General features: G+C 38.1%; 1 protein-coding gene across 7 annotated transcripts in view; it reads right to left on the minus strand.

Annotated features, from left to right (window-relative positions):
• AHI1 (Abelson helper integration site 1) overlaps positions 1-24,386 on the minus strand; it is a 200,305-nt gene that overhangs the window by 17,570 nt on the left and 158,349 nt on the right. For 5 of the 7 annotated variants that reach the window (XM_055324678.1, XM_055324679.1, XM_055324682.1 and 2 more), the window contains one exon: positions 5,666-5,724. In XM_055324678.1, coding sequence (XP_055180653.1) covers positions 5,666-5,724 — 59 coding nt within the window. Of the gene's footprint in view, positions 1-5,665; positions 5,725-7,847; positions 11,582-24,386 lie in introns of those variants that run through there. The other 2 variants (XR_008664322.1, XM_055324681.1) reach the window with 2 other exon arrangements.

A 24,386-nucleotide genomic window follows, 5' to 3' on the forward strand; every position in this document is an offset into this window, starting at 1 on the left:
CTTGTTGAAAACAATTACAGTTAACTTCAAGGCTGCCTCAGTGACGGAGAACAGTCAAACAACAGACTAAAAAACTGAAAAGGAAAAGTTGGGGAGATGTCTATAGGGTTTTAAAAAGCTTGGATATAGTCCTGAGTCTAGAAGGTCTCACATGTGTAGTAGGGTTGTGTGCATGCACAGCAGAGGCCTAAGGATGCCTTACACCTTCATTTCTGGCTGATCTTAATGCTCTGTGCTAACAGGAAGGAAAGCTAAGACAGAGTTGTCAATTGTTTGGCTAAACATGGACAGTGTACACGACTGTTTGGCTAAATATTGAAGTTGCACACAATACCCCAAGAGAACCCCTTAGCAAGACTGGGAGACTTACCGGCTTCCAGGTGTTTGGGGAAATCTTTGTCCAATTAGCTGATCACTAATCTAACCAAGCAGAGACTTTAGTGGCCATAAGTTATAGTGTTACAGAATTTATTCAGAGAAGTTATTTAACAAACAAAAACAACTACAATAAGTAGCAGCAACAAATCCCAGGGAAGGGAAGAATTTGATTTCCAGAGTTGTCATACAGTATTTAAAATGTCCAGTTTTCAACAAAAGATTACAAGACACACAAAGAAATCAGAGGTATGGCCCATACAAAGGGTAAAAGAGTCATCAACAGAAACTGTGCCTTAAGAAATCCACACATTGGACTTTGTAGACAACGACTTGGAATCTACCATTGTAAGTATGTTCAAAGAACTAAAAATAAATCATGTCACCAAATCGAGTGTATCAGTGAAGAAATAAAAATTACAAAAGAAAAAATACCAAAGCTACACAGACTTCCAGAAAATGGAAGAGGTGGGAATTCTTCCTAACTCATTCCACGAAGGTGACTTCCTCAGATACCAAACCAGACTAAGACATTACAAGAAAACAACAGACCCTATGCCTCATGAACAAAATGCAAAAAGTTCTAAATTAAATTTTAGAAAATCATGTTCACCAATTTATAAAAATGGTAACATACCATGATTACATAGGGTTTCTCCTAAGAATGAAAGGTTAGTTTAAATTTGAAAACCAGTGTAATTTACCATACTAACAAATTATTAAAAAAAAATCATGTGATTATCTTAATAGATACAGAAAGAGCATCTGACAAAAATCCAACATCCATTCCTGATACAAATTCTCAGCAAACTGGGAAATGAAATTAACCACCTGATAAAAGAGATTTATAAAAAAGATCTATGATAATATCATACTTGATGGTGAGAGACTAAATGTTTTCCCACTCATTACCCATAAGATCATGAAGAAGGTAACACTATGTATTCTCATCATTTCTATTTGATACTGTAACACTGTACTGGAGATTTAGCCTATGCTATAAGGCAAAAATATAAGAATAAAAATAAAAATAAAAGGCATTCAATTTGGAAAGGAAGAAATTAAACTTGTTTTCTATTTGCTTGAATGTCTATGTAGAGAATCTAGTAAAATATACTAAAAAGCTACTAAAACTAAAAAGACATTAAGATGGCATGATACAAGTTCAACATCCAACAGTCAATGGTATTTCTATAAATGAGCAACAAACAATTATAAACTGATACTGGAAAACAGTATCATTTACATATGAAATACTCAGGAATAAATGAGCCAAACGTGTAGAACTTATACCCTAAAAACTGAAAAAAAAAAAAAAAAAAAAGAAAAAGAAAAACAAAACAAAACACAAACCAGGGCTGCAAGAAATTGAAGGAGACCTCAATAAATGAAGAAATATATCACGTTAAATGAGTCAGATTACTGAACACTGTTAACATGTCAGTTCCTCCCCAGACTGATCTGTGGATTCAAGGCAATGCCAATTGGAGCTCTAGAAGGCTGTTATGAAGCTTATTCTAAAATTCATGCAGACTTAAAAAGGACCTTGGATAGCTAAACCAACATTAAAAAATGACAAAGTTGGAGGAACAATAATACCTAATTCCAAAACATACTATAAGGCTGTAGTAATCAAGATGGTGTGTTATTGATGTAAAGACAGAAAAGGAGAGCAATGGGTCAGAACAGAGTGTCTGGAAACAAATCCACACATATACTGACAACTGATTTGACAACAAAAGTGCACAAGGGCCATTCATCTGAGGCAGGATTGTTTTTTCAACAAATGGTACTGGAACAACCAGATACACAAATGTAAAACAAAACAAAATAAACCCTCTGATCCAAACCTCACACCATATAAAAAAATTAACGCAAAACCGATCACAGACTCAAACATAAAACCTGAAATTATAAAACTTTTACAAGAAGACATAGGAGAAAACTCCTGTGACTTTAGGCCAGGTTGCTTAGATACTATAACTAAAGCATGATTCATAAGAAAAAAAGAACTGGTAAGTTGGAATTCATCAAAATAAAGCTTGCTCTTTGAAAGTCACTGTTAAGAGAATGAAAAGAAAAAACAGAACAAAAGGGAAATATCTGCAAATCACAAACAAAAGGGAAATATCTGCATATCTGATGAAGAACATATTTAACATATATAAAGAACATTGTGACATCACACACCTGACAATGGATGGGTCTGATCTCACAAAGGGGAGAAAAGAAAAAGAAAGAAGGAAAAAGGCTGAAAAATGAATAGAGTAAGATCTTAAAAGAAAAATAAAGAGGTTGCAAACAACAGGGTGTTTTAGGGAGAAAAGAAACTACTTCTTTCTTATGGACAGAAAGAGAAACTGAGTGTGTCTGGAATAGAATTACTATAAAGATGGAATCAATACATAGTGGAAGACTGACAGGATACTTAGAATTAACTCTTATGGCTTCACTATATTAACAAGAGATTTCATTCATTCATTCAGTTCACATTTCAGTGTTCCTAAATAAAGGACTTTAATATGACTGACCATCTGAATTAAGTTTTCTTTGATCAAGGCTGTTAATGAAATAAAACATATTATGTTTTTTTAAAAAAAAACCTGAACAAACTCAAGTTAAAAATACATTAATGACAAAGAAATACCAATACTACTTATTAAGGACTGTAACATATTTACAGAAATTTCATTACAAACTCTAACCGAGGCAGTAGATAATAACATCATAGGGGTATGAGGTACAAAAGGTGAAAGTTTGAGACCTTTAAGAATATGCCTTTGTTAAATTAACCTATTGGAATTTCTTCATGATGACCTTAAAAAGGAAGTGTAATACTAAAGTGTGTAAAACTTACTTGCACAGAAGTGATTGACATTTCTAAAAAAATAAAGAAGAAACAAGACAAATTCAAGTGGAAGTGGTAAGAGGTGATCCTATATATCTTATTTATTTATTCTGGTCAACCAACTAAATAAGTAGATGTTGCAAACTGAATGGCAAGATTGCAAAGAAACCAAAAAACTGGTCTGTGTCCATTTACTTGGGTACTATGGACTCATTTGGGTAAATTAAAGAAATAAAGAAATGACTTTTTTGTACATACTGGGCTGTAATATTTCCACCTTGGACTCGCCTACAGTTTTCAGGTCATGAGAAATGTATCTTAATTTATCCTTACTTCTAAGAAATTACTACTATAGGGAAAGCCCAAAGGCTGCAGATGAACTTGAGCATTTAGACATATCTGAACTTCTCATGAAAAATTTATTTTGAGAAGCTTTGTAAGTACTCTATGCTCAAAAAGAAAAGTTGAGCTACTTTAACAGCCTTTAGAAGCTGAGATGTTTTGTGAGTTTTTTTTTTTAAACCTTAATAAGTAGAGTATGATGTGGAATGATCTCTGTATCATTTGAAAATAGGTATCCAATGCAGTCAGAGTGACTACAGTCTCTCATTTTGCATTTTAGGTAAAAGACTGAAATTTTTTTTTATAAAACTCATGTTCAAAAACACCAAGAGCAGTGGTATCATAACATATTAAAGATGGTTATTTTTTTGGGATCCCTGGGTGGCGCAGCGGTTTGGCGCCTGCCTTTGGCCCAGGGCGTGATCCTGGAGACCCGGGATCGAATCCCACATCGGGCTTCCGGTGCATGGAGCCTGCTTCTCCCTCTGCCTGTGTCTCTGCCTCTCTCTCTCTCTCTCTGTGTGACTATCATAAATAAATAAAAAAATTAAAAAAAATTAAAAAAAAAAGATGGTTATTTTTTGGTTGTTGAAACAGTTTGTCCTCACTGGTCCAGAGAACTTTATATATATATATATATATACTCATTAGCATAAAGTCATTGAGTATATATACTCCTTAGGGGCAATGACTGCATTATCAACTATTCTAAAAAATTTCACTTTTCTAGAGAATGAACTGAGAACTCTCCTGGCAGATGTAATAAGAACAAAAACTGGAAAGACCTTGGATGTATGTTTGTATCCTATGAATGGCACAACAGGAAAGCCTGGAAAGAAAAGTAGATTAGGGAACAGAGGAACTGTGTTCTGGAACTGGGTCTGCCACTTAGTACCCACAGTGACTTGAAACAAATCTCAGCCCTGAAGATCTTGTTTTGCCATAGGTAAGACAGGGATCAGGATACTGGTCTGCAGGGAAATGGTGGGAATCAGATGTGATAATGTGAGCATGCCCCAAAGTGATACAAGGCTATAGATAGTTACATCATCATCAGTGGATTTTCTCTCAGAAAAATGTTTAAGCTTCCAACAAGATGTTATTTTAACAAGAAGCCTGACCATACTAAATATAATTTAAAAAGTAAATACCCCAGTAGCCTGGGAACCTTTGGTCTTGGTCTGTGCACTGACGCAGACATGTCCTGTGAAATTTATGCAAGGCCTTTCCCCTTAGTTTTCTTGACTAGAAAACAGATGGGATATATAATTTCTAAGGAATCTTGTTAGGTCATGATTCTGTGACTCTTTAAAACACCATTTAAAAATCATGTTTGTCTTTCATCTGTAGAATTAAACATTATCTTGTGAGACAATGCATGAGTTTATTTGATAATTTCTGTAAGTTAGATTGTCAATGCATCAGAAGTTTTGAACTGATCATGATCTCAGGGTTATGAGTTGAGCCCCGAGTCAGACTTCACACTCAGCAGGCAGTCTGCTTGGGATTCTCTTCCCCTCTTCCTCTGCACCCCCACCCACCTATGTGTGCATATGCAAGAGCCCTTTCTCTCTCAAATAAATGAATAAATCAAATCTTTAAAAAAAAAAATAGGGCAGCCTGGGTGGCTCAGTGGCTTAGCACCACCTTCAGTCCCGGGTGTGGTCCTGGAGACCCGGATCGAGTCCCATGTCAGGCTCCCTGCATGGAATGGAGCCTGCTTCTCCCTCTGCCTGTGTCTGTGCCTCTCTCTCTCACTCTCTCTCTTTCTGTCTCTCATGAATAGATAAAATTAAAAAAAAAGTAAAATGTTACTCAAAAATAAAAGACAAAACAGGCCCACAAAACCAAAAAATTTAGTGTGATATTTTAATTTTATTTACTATCATTTCTTGTAACTTATATATATCTTCAATGTCCAACCATTAAAATATTCTCCTTAATCTAGCTTACCTCTTTCAAAATCAGGGATCTAAAATTTAACTTTTGGTTGGAATGTCTTAAAAAGAGAAATGAAGAAATCATCCTTTAAAAAAAAAAACAAAAACCCAAACCCAACTATTTATCACCACAAATTATTTAGGAGGAGAAGTTGCTTACTGTGTCATGGACTCTGAGCCCAGTCTGAAATCCTGGGACTTGTCCTTAATGACTGGCTGCTGTGAAAGAAGAACAACAATTGGTGAGTCAAGACTTGGAGAAGATAATGCAGGCAATAGTCACAACTTGCTGAATGAGGAGAGAACATGTCTGTTCTGAACATGAATGTCTATCAGAAACATGTATTTACTCCTATGGAAAACCAACTGGTTCTTCACATCATCTGAGCACTTATACCTAAAGTCAGTTTTCAGGTATGTGGCAAAAAAAAAAAGTCAGGTGTGAATCAGTCTAAATTAATCTAGACATACTATGTGGGAGATCGCTTAAGTTCTAAATTTATCTTTCAACACTGCAGCTTTTCTTCCTCATTTTTTCAGTATACTTTATATTTTCACAGTGATGATATCATGCAACTGTTTATATTTTCACAGTGATGTTATCATGTAAATTTTGATCTGAAAACAGTCTTCTACAAAATTTGTTCAGGATATATTTTATTAATGGCACCTTCCTGGGGAAAACAAATTAATAAGCACTTCCAGTGGTGCCAGATTATACTGAGCGTCGTGTTAGATGGTTCATCAGGAATTCAAGCATTAACTCCAGATGAAAGTATACGGTGGGAAAATGGAGTCTAATATGAGATAGTCTTTAATAAATCAGCCCAATGTTGCTATAAAATTGACTACAATTTTTTTTTTAAGATAGTTACATGTTATGGAAAGATTCCTTTAAAATTCACATAGAAGGACGCCTGAGTGGCTCAGTAGTTAAGCGTCTGTCTGCCTTCGGCCCAGGGCACATCGCGCTCCCTGCATGGAGCCTGCTTCTCCCTATGCCTTTGCCTGTCTCTGCCTCTCTGTGTATCTCTCATGAATAAATAAAATCTTAAAAAAATAAATAAAATTCACATAGAAAATATACATTGTTCCTATGTTAAAGTTTTGAGTTATATACAAACGAAAGGGATATACCATATCTATTTAATTACTTAAATTAAAAAAAATCCCAAAAAAAACCAAAATGAAAGAAAAGGAGTACAACCTTTTCTTTCAGGGTTAAGTTGTCTGAGCGACTACTGCTTTCCAAGCCTTATCTTTCCCGAAGTTTATTTCACTTTGTAGATTTCCTCCTTCACAATCAGATTTCTGCAAGATTTGCACTGAATATCTTAAAACAGGTATTACTTATCATCACAAAGATTTCAAGAGGATATTGTTTTCTGGATCATAATTATATCATATTATTGCTATCTCTATAGCTGTAAATCCAGCACAGGATAAAAACAAGAATAAAAGAACAAGAAGACTTTGTGGTGAAAGGTGGATGTTGTAGCAAGTGACTCAATTTCACAAAACAACAAAAGAATCAGTAACACCTTGATTTTTCTCTACAGGTGAAGATGATCGGACTCAGTTAAAATGTGGGGAAAAAATACACACGAAAAATTCAATTTAAGGACTAATTCAGACTACAAACAGTCTATCTGCCCTCAACTTGACAGAGTAAGAAGTAAAGAAAGCCATCAAAATCTAAACTCAGCATCAATTATAACTGAATTTCTTTAGTTTTGCCCTAGACTTATGAAATAAATTCCAAACACAGCAAATTAATTTGATACTAATTTTATTTGTTTATATGGTCTAATAAGTATTACTTCTATCTCTTTGCCCATGGCAAGGCCAGTATCTTATCATAAATGTATGTATAATGTGTGAAACTTTGTAAAACTCTGGATTAAAAAAAAAAAAAACCCTCAACATAACAGCTCTAATAAGAATTGGAACCTACTCCAAAGGTTGAGGGAAAAGAAGACAGATAATAATACATCACTGTTAAGTCAATGTTACTTTTAATTATTTGTGACCCTGACAAATGAGTAACAATGTATTGCCACGTGCAGGTCTTACCAAACCTGCTTTTAATAGACTGTTCATGTAAAATGGGTGCAGTCATGCCCTCAAAAAGTCTTAAGTGGGTTTAACACCGTCCCTGCTCTTTCCTACTGTATACTGTGTTACAGTGACTGGCACACCCAAGTCCTTTTTCATGGCTTGTGTTCAAATCCTATGAATCCCAAGTTAACAGGGTATCCACGTTACAAAGTTTTAATACTTATTTGTTAAAGGACACTTATTTAATTCGGACCAATATTCCACTTCTAAACACCTTTACTCACTCATTCCTTGGTCTCAGCAGCAGCACGTCATATGGGTAGTTACTCATGGAGGCAGAAGGAAGGGGGAAGAAGGAGGTGTCTCTGTGAGCTGTTTTGTTTCATTTTTTTCTTTTAACATAAAAGCCCCCCAAGGCTAGAACACAATCAGCCCGTAAGCACCACCCCCACCATCAACAAGGCCAAGGAGCACCACTACCCTTCTTTCCCTCCTGTCCACGCACACCTCTCAGTTTTTGTGACTCTGTTTCCTCTTCACGGATACCCTTGATTTGGAGAGGAGGGGATGAAGAGGGGAAGATGAGCAAATCAAAGGAGATGAATGAAAGGATCAGAATCCAGAGGCTCCTGCTTCCCAAACCCTCACAGCTTCTCCATGATGCTTTTACATTTAGATGCAGTGAGACTTAAACATGAAAGTAATGATTAATGGCATGATTTTAAGTGCCTCCACTTTCATGGAGATTTACAAAGAAAACAACTCATAAATAGTTCTGTAAAAGAGAAATGAGCCATGCAAACAACTCACCCAAAATTTTCTGTAAACTTGAAGAATGAATGTAAAATTAGGTAAATGTTCAAGCAATGTCTGTTGTAGCTAGCACACTGGTGAGCTTTAAATAAGGCAAATTTAAGATACAGTAGGACTCTATATTTACATGCTGTTTATAATACCTTCTGATAGTTCTCCGTTGCCCATATAATTAATATCTCTAATTTACTTATACTCACTTTAAGGAATTTAAAAAAAGAGGAAAACCACCACCCACCAGAGCTGGTGGTTAAGTTCCAGTCTTGGCTCTGTCATTAATTTTCTCTGTTAATGAGCACAGCCACTTAACTTCTCTTGGGATCTGTTTTTCACTTGAAAATGAACAAGACGGGGCTCAGAATAAAAGCATGAACTCTACGGTAGCACTGTTCTTGTATTTTACAAATGAGGAAATGGAGGCCCAGAGTCACCAAGCTTACAGAAGTAGCTTGAAGGGTACAGTTCTGTTTTCTTCAAACTGATTTAACAACAAAACTATTTTCTTTTTCAGAACAGTTTTGTTTGAGAGCCTTATATATAAACACCTAAATGTAGAATTACTCTAAGTGAAGCTAGGTTTGGTGGTCTAGCATACCCTGTCTTCCCAGCCCAACTCCCCAGAGCCCTAAAGAATAGGATTCTACAAAAGAGAGTTTATAGGCAACTGGACTAGACAAGCTCGCCTAGATTTCCTCTGTTGCTAAAACTCTGTTTCCAGGAGCACAATTTTACAACTTTATATATTCATATGTTTGCTGTTGATTCTTTGGTTTAGGATTCATTATTTGTAATTGATTATGTAAATTATGATGCATTTCCTTAAGGACAAAATATTTCCCTACATGAAGACACAGTTTTGAAACAAAACGCCGGGTGCCTGGGTGGCTCAGTGGTTGAGCGTCTGCCTTTGACTCGGATTATGATCTCGCAGTTCTGGGATTGAGTCCCACATCGGGCTCCCTGTGGGGAGCCTACTTCTCCCTCTGCCTATGTCTCTGCCTCTTTCTCTGTGTCTTTCATGAATAAATAGATGAAATCTTAAAAAAAAAAGAGGGATTGTGAGATTGGATTTAAAAAATATAAAACAAAATGCGAAGGTCTTCACCTTGGTTCATGATTTGTAGTTTTCAGTACTAATTAAAACAACAACAACAACAACAACAACAACAGATATTTATGAAACGCTACGCTGTAAGTGAGGCACTGTGCTACACATCCTGGGGTATAAGCTGAGTAGACTGTAAGAGTTTATAATATAATGGGGAAAGATGTGGATACAACCAACAAAGCAGAGAGGGACAAACATGATAAAGGTAAAAAAGGAAATGTGTGGAAATAAAGGAACAGAAGCCCTGAATTGTAATTTGAGGTTTTTTTTTTTTTTTTTTTTTTTTTTTTTAACTTGAGGTTTTTGAGAAGGATTCACAGAGGAGGGCAGCCCCGGTGGCTCAGGGGTTTAGTGCCGCCTTCAGCTCAGGGCCTGATCCTGGAGATTCGGGATCAAGTCCCATATCGGGCTCCCTGCTTCTCCCTCTGCCTGTATCTCTGCCTCTCTCTCTCTCTGTGTGTGTGTCTCTCATGAATAAATAAATAAAATCTTAAAAAAAAGTATTCACAGAGGATGGAGCATTTAGCAAGATCTTAAGAGATGAATTGCAATTCTGGTAATTGGAGAGGCACAAAAAACTCTACAGTTCAAGAAAACAGGGTGAGCAAAGGTTTGAAGAATGTCTGCAGGGCAGCCTACTCAGGAGGATGAGAAGATGAAAAGTAGGTCAGAATTCAATTCAATTTTCAAGGTGTGGGATCTAGATAAACATTTACGAGATTTGGACCTTATAGACAATGTTGAGCCAACTATGATTTCTGAGCCAGTAGGTCACATGACTTGATTTCTATTTTGGCAAAGTATCTCATCTCCAGTAGGCTGGGAACAGGTGGATCAAAGGTGGGAGAATGGAGGAGTGATGACTGCTAAAGGCAGGGACCAGGGGGCCATTTCATGCCAATATCCCTCCTGTTATCTCTCCTCTCTGTTCACTTTTTAAAAAAGCTGACATCTCTAATTACCTTCTGCCCTTTGTCCTTTCCATTCTCTATATTCCTCTGTTCCCATGTATTTAACCAGTGTGTTTAGGTTAATGACTTCCAAATCAATACCATGAAACCAGATCTCAAGTTTTCTTTAAAATGATTTGGCAATCGCCAGTTTTTAGCAAATTCTGTATACACATTTTTTTTTCTGAAAACTCACTTTGGTTTATCAAAACTACCTAGAAAGTCTGAGTTTTCAGCACATCTCTCCTGAGTTCCATAGATGCTCACAAGATATCTGCAATTGGCTGCCGCAAAGACGCTGTCAACTTTGTGAGTCTCCAATTGAAGTGTTGCTTATATTCTTATGCCCCAAGATGTTCACATCAGAAACCTAGATTCTTCTTTTATTTTCACATGGATTTAGTCACCAGGTCCTAGTTTCTCATTGTGTTTGGCTTGAATTATTGCTTCTCCTGCTCTTACTTCCTTTAGTGCTGCTTTTCCCCTGTTTTTTTCAGAGCTTCTGACGTCAGCTTGCTTTTGTTTTTTTGTTTTTTGTTTTTTTTTTTTCCTTTTTTGAGAGAGAGAGAGAACACGAGCTTGGGGGTGGGAGAGGAGAGGGAAAAAGAGAATCCTAAGTAGGTTCCACACCCAGCACAGAGCCCGATGGGCTTGGTCTCACAACTCAGATCATGACCTGAGCCAAAAGAGTTGGACGCTTACTGACTGAGCCACCCAGGCACCTCTAGAGTGAGCTTTTGAAACAATCAATTTGATCATGCTGTCTTCCATGCTTTAAATCCTCCGGTGGCTCCCTACTTCTTACAGGATAAAATCCAGCTTCTTAACATGCCATATAGGAACCTTCTTAATCCTGTCCACTTGTTCAGGTTCAGCACTTTCTATTTTTAAACTTTGCATCTCAAGCCCAAGCCATGATGAAATACTTGTGGTGGCCCCAGTACACCATGCCTTCGTATGGATCTGTTTGGCCTACCAGGAATGCCCTTCCTCCATGAAACTCAATTTAGAAATCAATTCTTGGAAAAGGTTTCTTGACCTCACCAAGCTTAGGTCAGGGACGATTTCTATTTGTTCTTCTTGCATTTCATGCAGAAGTCTATCATCCTCTTGTGCTGCAAAACCCCCTGATGTTTGACTGCCAGCTCTGTCAAGAGAAAAATCCCTAAAGGAGGAGGCAGATGATGGGCATATCAGATCAGATATTCCAGAAGGATATTTACATAAAAATTTCTAGTAGGCAATTAGAAATACACATTGGGGATTCAGGGAGCCCGAGTTATAGATATAGAATTTGATACATCTGAAATACCAAAGTATTATCTGCAACTATGGGGGTAGAAGAGATAATCTAGAAAAAATATGTTAAAGAAAAATATAAAACAACCACAAAAAAGATGCAGCAGCGTGTATGTTGGAAAAGGCTTGTATTACAGTGGCAGGCCGAGCCAGAGAAGGAGAAAGGGGCAGGAAGGGCAGTGTTACAAAAGGAAAGAGAAGCAGCTGGGAGACAGTGGTGGTAATGACCCACAAGTTTGGGGGTATTTCTTTACTTAGTCTATTAACAGCTGGGTTTGGTCCTTTCCTCCACTCTGCACTTTATCCCTTGTTCCTACCCGCACTGTGACCAGAGTCGACTTTCCAATTTTTCTGGTGAGCATTTCTGGCCACTTTAGGGCTTTTGCACACATGGTTTCTGGTGCCTCAAATGTATCCTCTTTATAAAAACTAACCATCTACCTCTCACCACATGGCCTCATACATACTCAGTGTCCTTTCCCTGCTCATATGCTTCCTTTCATGACTCACTAATTACAATGACTTTCACTCACTAGACTGTAACTTCTATAAGTGGAGGGGCTGTTTCTGTTTAATTTGCTCTTATACCATTCAGACAACACCCCACCACAGTGCCTGGGAAAACAGCAGGCATTCAACACACAGGTGTGAAATGAATAATGAAGATGTCAAAGGAGTGGAGGAATGAGGATGGAGCTCACTGATGGGGTGAGAGCTAGAAGAATGTGGGACGGCAAAATGACCAAAATTACAAGTAGGGGGATGCCTGGGTGGCTCAGCAATTGGGCGTCTGCCTTTGGCTTTCGGCATGATGCTGGAGTCCCGGGGATAGAGTCCCACATTGGGCTTCCTGCATGATGCCTGCTTTTCCTTCTGCCTATGTCTCTGCCTCTCTGTGTAACTCTCATGAATAAATAAGTAAAATCTTAACAAAACAAAACAAAACAAAATTACAAGTGGGGGGTCAACTATAGAAACGTGCTTCTTTCACTGAGATTTGAAAGCAGCTGGAGAAGGAAGGTGAAACTAACAGAAATACAGAGAAAGTAGAGATGAGAAGTATAGAAAATTCATGTCTAATGATTTCTCTTTCAAGAAGAAGAGACAGTCAGGGGCGCCTGGGTAGCTCAAGCAGTTGAGTGTCTGCCTCTGGCTCAGCGTGTGATCCTGGGGTCCTGGGATGGAGTCCTACATTTGGGCTCCCCGTGGGGAGCCTGCTTCTCCCTCTGCCTATGTCTCTGCCTTTCTGTGTCTCTCGTGGATAAATTAAAAAATATATATATATATCTTTTTTTTTTTTTTTTTTTAAAGAAGAGACAAAGTCAACTTGGGAGTAAGAAATTAGGGACTTGACAATATCTTTAAGAGGGTATGGGCACCTGAGTGGCTCAGTCAGTCAAGTGTCTGCCTTCATCTCAGGTCATGATCCCAGGGTCCTGGGATTGAGGCCCACATTGGGCTCCCTGCTCAGGGGGGAGCCTGCTCCACTCTCTTCCTCTGCCCCTTTCTCCTCCCATTCGTGCACATGTGCGCTCTCTTTCATTTTCTCAAAATAAATAAGTAAAATCTTTAAAAAGCGTGCTTAGTCACATGCTCCAAATACTATCCGTGTCCAGCATCAAACTGGTAAATAATTTCTGCTTCCATGCATTTATTTCCTGGTGGCCCAAGAGAGACCGGATTCAAGGAGAATGAAAAATGACTGCAGATAACAGGAAGGGCAGGAAGCATCAGAACACCATTTCCACTTCGCTTTCTTTAATTCCTGCAAACTACAGGATCACCTGGATCTTCCATCCCTTCTGGGACTGCACTGTTCCCTAGCGATGGGAGATTAAGGAAGGAAGCTGGAGAGACTGTCAAAGACCTAACCATTTTATGAAGGCCATCCCAGCCCCCTGTGCACTGCTGAATATCCAGTGCATGCAATGCCAGGCTGTGGGCTTTTATGGGGCTCAGGGTTGACGTGTGAGAGTCGTCGTCACCTCAGCACAGCTGCTCCTATTCGTCTACCTGCTTCTTCTGTTGCTCAACAAACATTCTTCGGCCACCTGCTTTGCACTAGATGCTGGCAATTCAATTCTGAACATGACATAGTCCCTGCCTTCAAGGAAGTTTGAGCCCTTTTATTTCCATCCAGTGAAGAAGAAAGAAATAGGAGAAAAAAGTCAGACACATGAGCTATGCTAGAAGTTGCAGGTTATATTTTTTTTCCTTTTAAACCAACTCCTTTTGCCTGAACTTTTCCTTTTTTTTTTTCCTTCTTCATCTTTATTATAAAGACTTAACAGGTTTTCTGAAACAGCTATGAACTTTTAAGTTTCAAAATGCAACTGATCCTCATTATTTGTGCATTGCCTGTTTGCAAATTCGCCTTCTCACACCACAGCTCTCATTTGTAATCCCAGATCGATACCTGTGGTGTTTTTTTACAGCTACTGCGCAGAGTGCTGAAAATCTGAACTGCCTGATGCACACAATCCTAGTTGAGATTGGAACACTAGAAACTTCTAATGCTTTGGCATGTTTCAAATGTTCTAAATAAATGCTGTATATAAGTATCCTTTCTGTGGCCTATTTATTGCTCTGGTTTTCACATTTTTGTGTTTTACTGGTGATTCTGTGGTTTAAAATGATCCCTAAGCAATGTGCTGAAGTATTGCCTAGTGTGACTACATGCAAGAAGGCTGATGTGCCTTAGATTAAATGTATGTGTCAACTGAGCTTCGTTTAGGCACAAGTTTGAGTACTGCTGGATAGGAGTTCAATTTTAATGAATCAACAATATATATTAAATAAAGTGTCCTTATACTTTATACTAGCTGATGAAAATGTTGTGACCAGAGGCTCACAGGAACCTAATCCTGTATTTTTCCTAGGAGCACTGGTTCACTAGTCACTAATTCAATGTTCATGGCGAATTCAGAGAACATAACTACTATGAACAATGAGAATCTACTCTGTGTTTTTCAGCATGGCTTCCAGGTATTCACCAAATCACTATTTTACTGTTTTTCACTGCTACTTTCTCTGTTCTTCTCAGATCCTGACAGATCTATGAAGTTTTTGGGAGTTCTCTCTCACTCAAATCACAAACATTTATTGAGAATATTCTATATGTAATGTACAAAGGTGAGGAAATTTGGAGGGAATAGAGTTACTGGGAAGTTGATTCCCATTGGTTCACATAGCTGTGCACAATGCTTTAGAAGCTGCTGTAGAGTCAGGTAAACTCAGACTTGATATCCAGCAATCAAGGGATCTAAAGTAGATATGTTATTCATCCAATGAGGCTGGAAGAGCATTCTCTAGCAAAATTCCGTAACTCTCATGTCTACGTGAGAGGCTTTCAGAAAATAAAGGGCTATCTCCTGAAGATTAGTACATTTAGGGTAGGATCTGGCACCAGGATAATTCTGAGGCCTAGCAGTTTGAGAAGTATTAATCAGGCACATATCAAATTGGCAATTTATTGGGGTAGGAGAGCAAAAGACTAATTTTTGACTTGGGTGAATGAAGCTGACTTAGTGAATACAGCTCAGTAGCCAATAAGCACAGACTGTTGCCATCGCCTCCCTCTCTTGTCTTCTTCCCTTTTTCTGGTTTGAATCTCAAATTCTTACCAGACCTACCCATCAAGGTTTCAGTTTCCGTCCTGATAAACAATACTAAACAGACACAGTGAGGCTGTATCTCATAATTTAGAGAGGTCAAATGTATGTACAAATAACTTGGCCCTGAGGCAGCAGATGCTAAGTGTAATAAGACACAAACAATATGCCATGAGATTTGGGGGGAAAAGACTTCTCTGACCAAGTGGAGGTTCTGGCCAGTCTGCAGTCTAAATGAATGATTCCTTATTCCTCATCATTTCAACATGTGTACATATGCATGTAAATCCATATTAGTTTAAACAAAATTGTTCAGTGAGGTTGCTTTTTAACTTCGCTCTTTACATCTTTTTAATAATCTACTACGTATACCTGAGCGAAGTTAAAAAGCAACCTCACTGAACAATTTCTAACATTACGTTCTAACAACATTTATAATGTAAAATTTATTAGTTATAATAGACTGAATATATGTGGTATTTGTGATAATTACAAAAGTTGTAACAGAAAATGTGACCCACATTACAAGATTGTTCATATGGGAAAATTCAATTTGAAATGTAATTTAGACTTATATTTGCCAGTGAATTTAAGGATAGGGCAATATCTGGCCTCATGATCTTGGCCTGGGCATGTTTTTCTACAGCTATCTTGGGAATAATACTGCTTTCTAGTCAGTGACTCTGCAAGTGGTATCACATGAGCAGAGAAGATTTTCTTACAAAAGAGATGTCAACCTCTGGAGGTTTATCAAGCATTCTATATTTTCTCTGTGTAAGACACAGCAGTATATAACGGAGGCTGCTACTTCAAGATATCCACAGTGATGGGGAAGCATAAATAGGAGTAAAAAGAAAGAAGAGGCTCATTAAGCCCAGAAAAGTTCTGCCTATAGAAGAGTGATAAAAGCAAATCTGTTCCAATGTGTGGTATTGTATGCAGGGTTTGTGTGGATAAAAGAGACTTTTAAATTAAAAAAAAGGGGGATCCCTGGGTGGCTCAGTGGTTTGGCGCCTGCCTTTGGCCCAGGGCGCGATCCTGGGGTCCTGCGATCAAGTCCCGCGTCGGGCTCCCGGCATGGAGCCTGCTTCTCCCTCCTCCTGTGTCTCTGCCTCTCTATGTCTATCATAAATAAATAAATCTTTAAAAAAAATTAAAAAAAGTTCATTCCTTTGTATGTTGACTAAAAGAGAACCGTGTTAAAATCAGAGAGCATTATGGCATTATTGAGACTCCTAAGTGATGACAAGAACAGTTAATTTCTAAGGCAAAGGAAATAAATGGTACTCCAGAGCTATCTACATGTAAGTGAGAGACATTTTATATATACCCCTGCTGAGTCTCACATGGTCGGGATATATTTTCATGTGAAGCTATTGTTTTTAGGTAGGACAGTCTATAACTCCAACACCACTACTTAACTACTTCCCAGAAATGGAAAGATGAAGGCAAAATTTCAGTAACCTTAAAATAAGAACTGTAATTTGTACATAACAATATTATACATTTTTAAAGTTAAAACAGAGTAGTAGTTCTCAACTGAACAGGGGAAATCTGACAATGTCTGGAAGACATTATTGATTGTCACAACTAGAGGGGATTAGTGCTTCTGGTATCTAGTGGATAGAGGCCAGGGATGCTGCCAAACATCCTAACAATACACACACAACACATTCCCTCAAACAAAGAATTATCTAGTCCAAAATGCCAGTGTGCCAACGTTAAGAAACCCTGGAGTGCTTGAAGAAACAAGAGAACAGCAGTGTTAGGGTATTAGAGAACTTCAGAAAAAAAAGACATGCTGATAGTAGAGTCAGAAGACAGAGTGACTGATAATAATCAACTCTGCCGCTATCTAAAGGACAATTTACAACTAGGAATGACTGGTGGGAAGTTCTCCCAACAATATCTTACATTATTTTAGATCTGTGATAGATTATTAAAGGGATGTTGCTGATATTTAGGTTAACCTTTGAAAATATCATGAAGAACAAACATATTATTATTCTGTCATACAACTGTAAAAGTTACAGTAAGAGTAATGGGCCAAGTGGAACATAGGTTTGGCCTAGTACAGTATCACTCATTTTACACTTTTTACATACTCAGATACAGTGGAGGCTCCCAAGGGATTCTTTCTAGCCCCCTTATTTTGAAACTGGCAATTTATCTAGGTCCTGGCCCGGGCTAGATAAACTGAGAAGGCAAGTTGTCAGTGTGGTCTCACTGTGCTGAGGGTTAAGAGGGTGCTGGAAACACAGCGGGGAACTGCCCTAAATTGCAAGTAACATAGCTGCTGAGGGGAAGAGACAGAGCAGGGGCTGAGGTACACATGTCAGATACACTAGGAGAAGGAGAGTAAAAGGAGAATGAGTAGTAAAACTGGTCGCTGGACCTGTAAGAAGGTCAAGACTGTGTGGTTTCCTTTCAAGGTAAGAGATTCTGGAGGCTTTTAGCGTTTCTTCATGTAGAACATTTAGGAACATTACTGTTGGGAACATAGTCTGTGGGTGTGAGGTGACTCCCACTCGCTTTGCTGTCACATCATCGGGATTTACTTACTTTCTCTGCAGAATATGTTCTCTCGACTAACAGAAAAATTTTAAATGTAAATAATGATTTTTGAAATTAATATTTTTTTCTCAAAATATTTGTTATTGAAACAAATTAATGAAGAAAAATACATATCAGTATCCTCTGCATTGAGATTCTTCATGGGACACAAATAAGAACCTTTTTAAAATTTACCTTGTAAGTTAAGATTTCGGGTTAGTTCTCTTCAGACAAAGGAAGAAAACTTTAAATATTCCTGAAATCTTTCAAAAAGATTTTATTTGTTTGGGAGAGAGAGTGAGTGAGAGAGAGCATGAGTGGGGAGAGGGGCAGAGGGAGAAGCAGACTCTCTGTCGAGCAGAAAGCCCCAAGTGGAGCTCCATCGCAGAACCCCAGGATCATGACCTGAGCTGAAGGCAGATGCTTAACAAACTGAACCACCCAGGTGCCTCAAATATTCCCGAATTTTTAAAACAAATCCAAACGTAAGTTAATTTTTATCTGTTTCATAAAACAAATCAGAGATAAATCACAGTGTATTTTCTTTGATAAAAAGAATTACTAAAGTTAAAAAAAGACATAAATCAGTATTATTCTTTAGCAATAGGAAGGAGGCAATAAAGTTATGATTGTATTTTCAATGATTTAGTGTACATTTACTAACTTTTGATATTTGGAAAATCTGTTTAAACATACCAAAAAATAAGCACTATGTATTATAAACAGGTTGTTGGATTTAACATAATAAAATTATTTCTGTGGTTAAAAATAATTCACCATGCACTCTTGATACAAGAACCAGTAAATGGATTTTTTTTTCTGTATGAGGTGATTTTTGAAAATAGTGATATACAGCACAATTAATCCAGGCTTAATGAATTATCTGTCTCCTTTTGGAATGAAGAAGGTAACTGAAACTTAGATATTCTGTAGATGAAGACAGACACATGTACCTTGATGGCAACTTATTTACTGCCTACTGTTTTATTTAACAGTAGGTTGACAAAATTACCAACATAAAATTTCCTGTGCATTGTATACTTGGAAGAGGAACTACCATTTAACTGATGCTTCTGCATCTTCTGTTTTGCTTTGGACTACACAAGAAAAAAGCTGTTCCTGCATAAAACTGGAGTCTACACTTTGGTTTGGGGATAGCTCTTTTGAATAAGCCCAGACTACTCTCACGGATTCTCGAAGCTAATACTAGAAATAATTAAAACACTCTTTTCCTCCGGGGAGGAGGAGCTGAGGTATAATGGATATTTTTATAATTATATTGAAATGGCAAAACCAATAAATATTATTCTTTTAATGATTTTTTCAAGAAAGACAAACAAAAACATCACAGTAAGTCTCCATACCCTAAAATGATTGAACATTCCTATGCACAATTATTACTATATGTCTGGCATTTATTCAAAAACATACTTAGTAGTGTCAGTGTTCAAACATTTATAGAGTAGAAGGTACTTTTCTGCTTTGGGTTTCATTTTTAGGAAAAAAAACCCAAGCATTTTCAGAAACTTAAAAAAACTGGGCATTTTAGGAATTAAAACAAAAAGGAAATTGGGCATTTCAGTATCTTGAAACTTAAAAAAGAAATCTATTTTAAGTGTCTGCTAATATATCTAGAATATATTGGTGGAAGAAAAAAATCGGAATATTAAGTATGATCCTAGTTTCACCGAGAAAAAGAACAAACATGAATAAAGACATGTGTGCTCACATTTGCAGAAAACATTTTTAACAGGACATGGAAGAAACTTATTAGAGTGAATAGAAATATTAACCAGAAGGGTTTTATTTTTAATTTATACTATACTATATTGGTTAAATTTTTAAGCCTATGAGCATATATTACTTTTATAGTAAAAAAACCTTAAAATTATTAAAAAAATTTTAAATAGGAGTTTTATTGGAAACTTTTCTCCCCAAATAAATGGATGACATAGGTTAATGCTTAGGCTAGCAAAAATAAAAAGATGAAGAAAAAATAAGGTCCAAAATACAACACAAATAAACAAACCAAGGCTGTCAGTAGCACTACTTTTTTTTCCAGAACTTTGTAGTTTTCTTCCCCTCTGTGATGGAACCAATATTTTCCTTCTAGTAGATGCAAACTGACAGCATATCATGCTAACAATGTTCTGGAGTGAGCCCGAGGAAAACATTCTCCTACTGCTCCGAGGTCTAGGTAACCAGCGATATGTCTGGGGACTCCCAGATCAACTCCCCATGACGGACCAGGGAGTCCCACCTCAAGCTCTGTGCCTGCCTCCTGCTCTGGGAGAGCCCGATGCTATTATCACCCACTGACACTGCAGTTAACTTGAGGAAAAGCTGGGAGGTACCTGGGGGCTTGCAGCAATGGGACAGGTGTGTTCCACTTGGACAGACTTAAAGGATTCAGCAGCTGTCAAGCTTCTAAAAGGTATAATTTTACTTCTTATTCTATAGTTTGAATAGAAACTATTTGAATATTCAGTATTCAAATATATTTTAATAGAAAGAAGAAAGAAAACTACTGAGGTTTCCTTAAAAAAGTATAGAGAATATAATTCTAAAAACTTCCACATGGAGGTGGGTACCATGAAGAAGACACAAAACAGGAATATAAAAGCCAGTGTGACACAAAATGTAGCTGGCTGTGCAGGTAACAGCTGTCTGTGCTGCTGACGAGAAGTGGGGGAAAAAAGGGCACTGGCCTGAGAACATGAAGGCACCCCTCTTAATTGGGGTTGAACAACACTCTTACAACTTTTCTGGATCTTAACTTATCTGTAAAATGAAGGAATTGACTAGAATCACTGTAGATGATCTCTAAGGTTCCTTCCAAGTCACCAATTCTGTAATTCTAAGAATTCAGGACCTTCCCCTCCCCAGTTCTAGGTACTTATGAAAGACTACTTTTCATATTCTTCTTTTTAATATATATGATGATAAATATAAAAGTTTACATGAAATTAAACATCTGATAGAATTTGTGGCAGGATCTTGATAAAATCAAACCATATATATTCTGATAAAGGAACTCGACTGAAGAAATAAAACTATGCCAGGTGCTAAGGAAGCCCAATGATACATTTCTCAAGGGCTGGCTATTGGCATCATGACTCAGAGTGTACCCAAGGCATTTTGATTACCTGGGACAACATTGCTGTTTCTTCTTTTTACATAAGCAGAAATCATTCTTGATATTTTCCTGCAGAGGAAAGTCAAACATTATCTAACTATACATCTGGTACAACCCTAGGAGGAAAACCAGGTAGAAGATTCTATTTTAACACATGGATTAGACCAAGCAGATCAAATCATGCTTTTCAACAAAAGAAATCTATGAATCTTAAACTCTAAAGGTCACTTGAGTTCCCTCTCAACTATGAGAACTTTACTTCTCCCTTGCCTACATGGAGTCCTAACCTCTGCAACTTCCTTGATTTACTATTTTAAGTTTTTTTTGTTTTGTTTTGTTTTTACCTAATTTAAGTTTAAAAATGTTTTACATTGCATGTCTGCAAGTTCCCTGACATCTATTTAGAATCAGAGTTTGGCAGCAGCGGGATTAGCCTGAGGCAGACCTCAGGGTATTTGAAGAATTGGTCTGCTGGGATATAAATAATAAAGGTATATTTTAAGTATGGACATCAGTCTGTGAGAGGAAAAAGCAAAGCACAAAAACATTAAAAAAAAAAAAAGCTAAGACTATGATGCAGTGAGTTCTTCTAAGTGGAGGGGGAGGGGCAGAGACAGTGAGAAGTGGGGATCTGAGAAGCAGGTGAGAGGTCTCTATCCGCAGGATCACAGGCACATGAGGAAGAGGAAGGGGCAGAAAGGGCAGTACCAACTTCCCATGCAGTCAATAAGATATTCCAATTTCCTTTATCTCCTCCAGCTGAGGCAGAACTAGTTCAAGGCCACTGCACACAGATGTGGGGGTTGAGTAACCCCAATTTTAAAGGTCAGCATGATGTGGAGTCAGGGATACCAGTAAGTTGCTATAAGTAAAGGTTCTGTCTTTCATAGTATCTCGGGCAGTTCATGACACAGGCTATGAATGTTGGCAGCTGTTACAATGACTCTCTGGGTTAATGTTATAAATGCTTTTACTGCATTAAATGTCTTCAGGTTGTACATTTACATTAGTATCTCCCTAAATTCTAAAATCTGGTGCTCAATTCCAAACAATGGATAATGTTACACATGTAGCATTTGTCCAAATTGCTTATCAATCCTTTGAAATGTATCCCCTGTTGTCTCCATACTGCCACAGGCAACCATTGCCATATGTCCTTGCTATGTTTGAAACTGTTGCTTCACCTAGAAACACATTTTTCCCTCAGTTCTTTGTAGCACAGGCTGTTCTCATATAACCCAATCACAAACCCCAGGAGTCTGGTAACACTGGTTCCCTCTTAGCTCTCTGTTGCTAATTTTAGGTTATTATACTTTCTTTTTTATAAGTAATCTCTACACCCAATGTGGGACTTGAACTCACAACCCCAGAATCAAGAGTTGCATGCTCTACCAACTGAGTCAGCCAGGTGCCCCACAGGCTATTATACTTTCAAAACATACCTCCTTGGATGTCTTGACACCTGGCTAGACTATCCTCTGTTTGTCTTTGCAGCTGTTAAACCTTCAGATCTTGTGGTCACTAACATAATGGTTCTCAATGTTGGCTGTGCATTAAAATAATCTGGAAAGCTTTTGAAATCCACCCATGCTGAGCTCACATTCCAGACCAATTAAATCATTTTGTGGGTATGGGGACAGGCATCAGTATTTATTTTTTTCATTTCTTAGGTGATTTCAATGTGAAGCCAAGGGTGAGACATCTGTTTTAAAACAAGAATGAAGGACTTCGGCTCTTGGTTTACCAGTGTCCCCTTCATCCCAACTCTTGCAACCATCCCAGGATTTTAATATCCAAGGGAACAACCTGTGCACCACTCTGGGTCCTAGTTCCTTGGCCAGTTTAATTCTAATGTGTCCTTTAGCTCTTATACACTCTGTGAATTTATCATAAACTCAAGTTGCCTGACATCTGAAATATTAAATAAGCAAAAGGGTCTGGGTTTAAAGGCCACAGTTCCAGCCTGTTAACTCCTTTAGTGTAGAACACTCTGCCTCCAGCTGGGTGTGTGTGGCTTACTGCAACCTTACAGAGAACCTTGCTTTCTAAGTTGGCTAGTCTTCTGATTCCATGTCCTTTCCAAGTTGGCAGATCCTCCATGGAGTGTCTGTCACTCCAGTAACTGTCTTAACAACATTATCAAGTCTCTTATCCTTTTGTGCTTTATCACATTCACAAATGCTCCAAATATGTATCTAACTAAATATGCCCTCTCCACTGCTATGGCCAGGATGCTGAGTACTACTGAAGAAAAAAAATCCAACTACACAGAATTATGCTGCCTACATTTTTATGGTATCCAAACAGCAGCTCTCAGCATTACTCAGGAACCTCTGTGTATGTTCCAAATGAGCTCCTGCTCTTACTACCCTTACAGGTACCCTAATGGCCATTATTCTTCCTGACTCCTTTAACTCTCACTTTTAAAGTGGACCTCTTTTGTGCTTTGGAGAACATAATGATAGCCTTATTTTCCAGACTTCCACTCTATCAACTTATCTACTGATGTAGAGGGGGCACTGCTCTAAATTCAACACTGTTGACGTTTTTTGGCCAGATAATCCTTTGGTGGGGTGTGGGTTGCCCTGTACATTTTACATGTTTAGATATTTTACCTATGAGATGCCAGTAGCATCCCCCCACATGCATATATTTGCAAAAAAAATTGTCAGACATTGCCAAATGTCTCCGGGGAGGCAAAATCACCGTAGGTTGAGAACCACTGCTCTAAGCCAAGACTAATCTATCAACTGGTCTTTCTGATAAAAACCTCTTGCTTTCTCCAAGGTCCATATGTGCTTTATCTATCTCCAATCTGAACCTGTCCATTGGTTTTGTCTCCTTAACATATAATTTTACATGTCCCTCCAGAGTCATTCTTGGAAGTGTGTAACCCACTAGGCATTATGGGTCTTTTTTTCCTCCAAGTGAAGCTCCAGGAATGATGTTCATGAGCCCACTTGCTGAAGCCCCGTTCTACTCTTCTTTTTTTTTTTTTTTAATTTATTTATGATAGTCACACACACACACACAGAGAGGGAGGGAGGCAGAGACATAGGCAGAGGGAGAAGCAGGCTCCATGCACCAGGAGCCTGACGTGGGATTCGATCCCGGGTCTCCAGGATTGCGCCCTGGGCTAAAGGCAGGCGCTAAACCGCTGCGCCACCCAGGGATCCCTCGTTCTACTCTTCAATCCTTGTCCTACTAGTATCAAGCACTGATACCTCCACACAGGTGCCAGGGTTCTCCTGCTCACTAAATGCTTAAACAGCCTAACTGGCTATCTCTGACAATACGGACTACACCCTCCTTGAGCCTCTCTCCTCCCCCTGGTTTCTAGGGTACTTTTTTCT

The sequence above is a fragment of the Nyctereutes procyonoides genome, unplaced genomic scaffold (genome assembly GCF_905146905.1).
Source record: "Nyctereutes procyonoides isolate TBG_1078 unplaced genomic scaffold, NYPRO_anot_genome, whole genome shotgun sequence".
Taxonomy (NCBI): domain Eukaryota; kingdom Metazoa; phylum Chordata; class Mammalia; order Carnivora; family Canidae; genus Nyctereutes; species Nyctereutes procyonoides.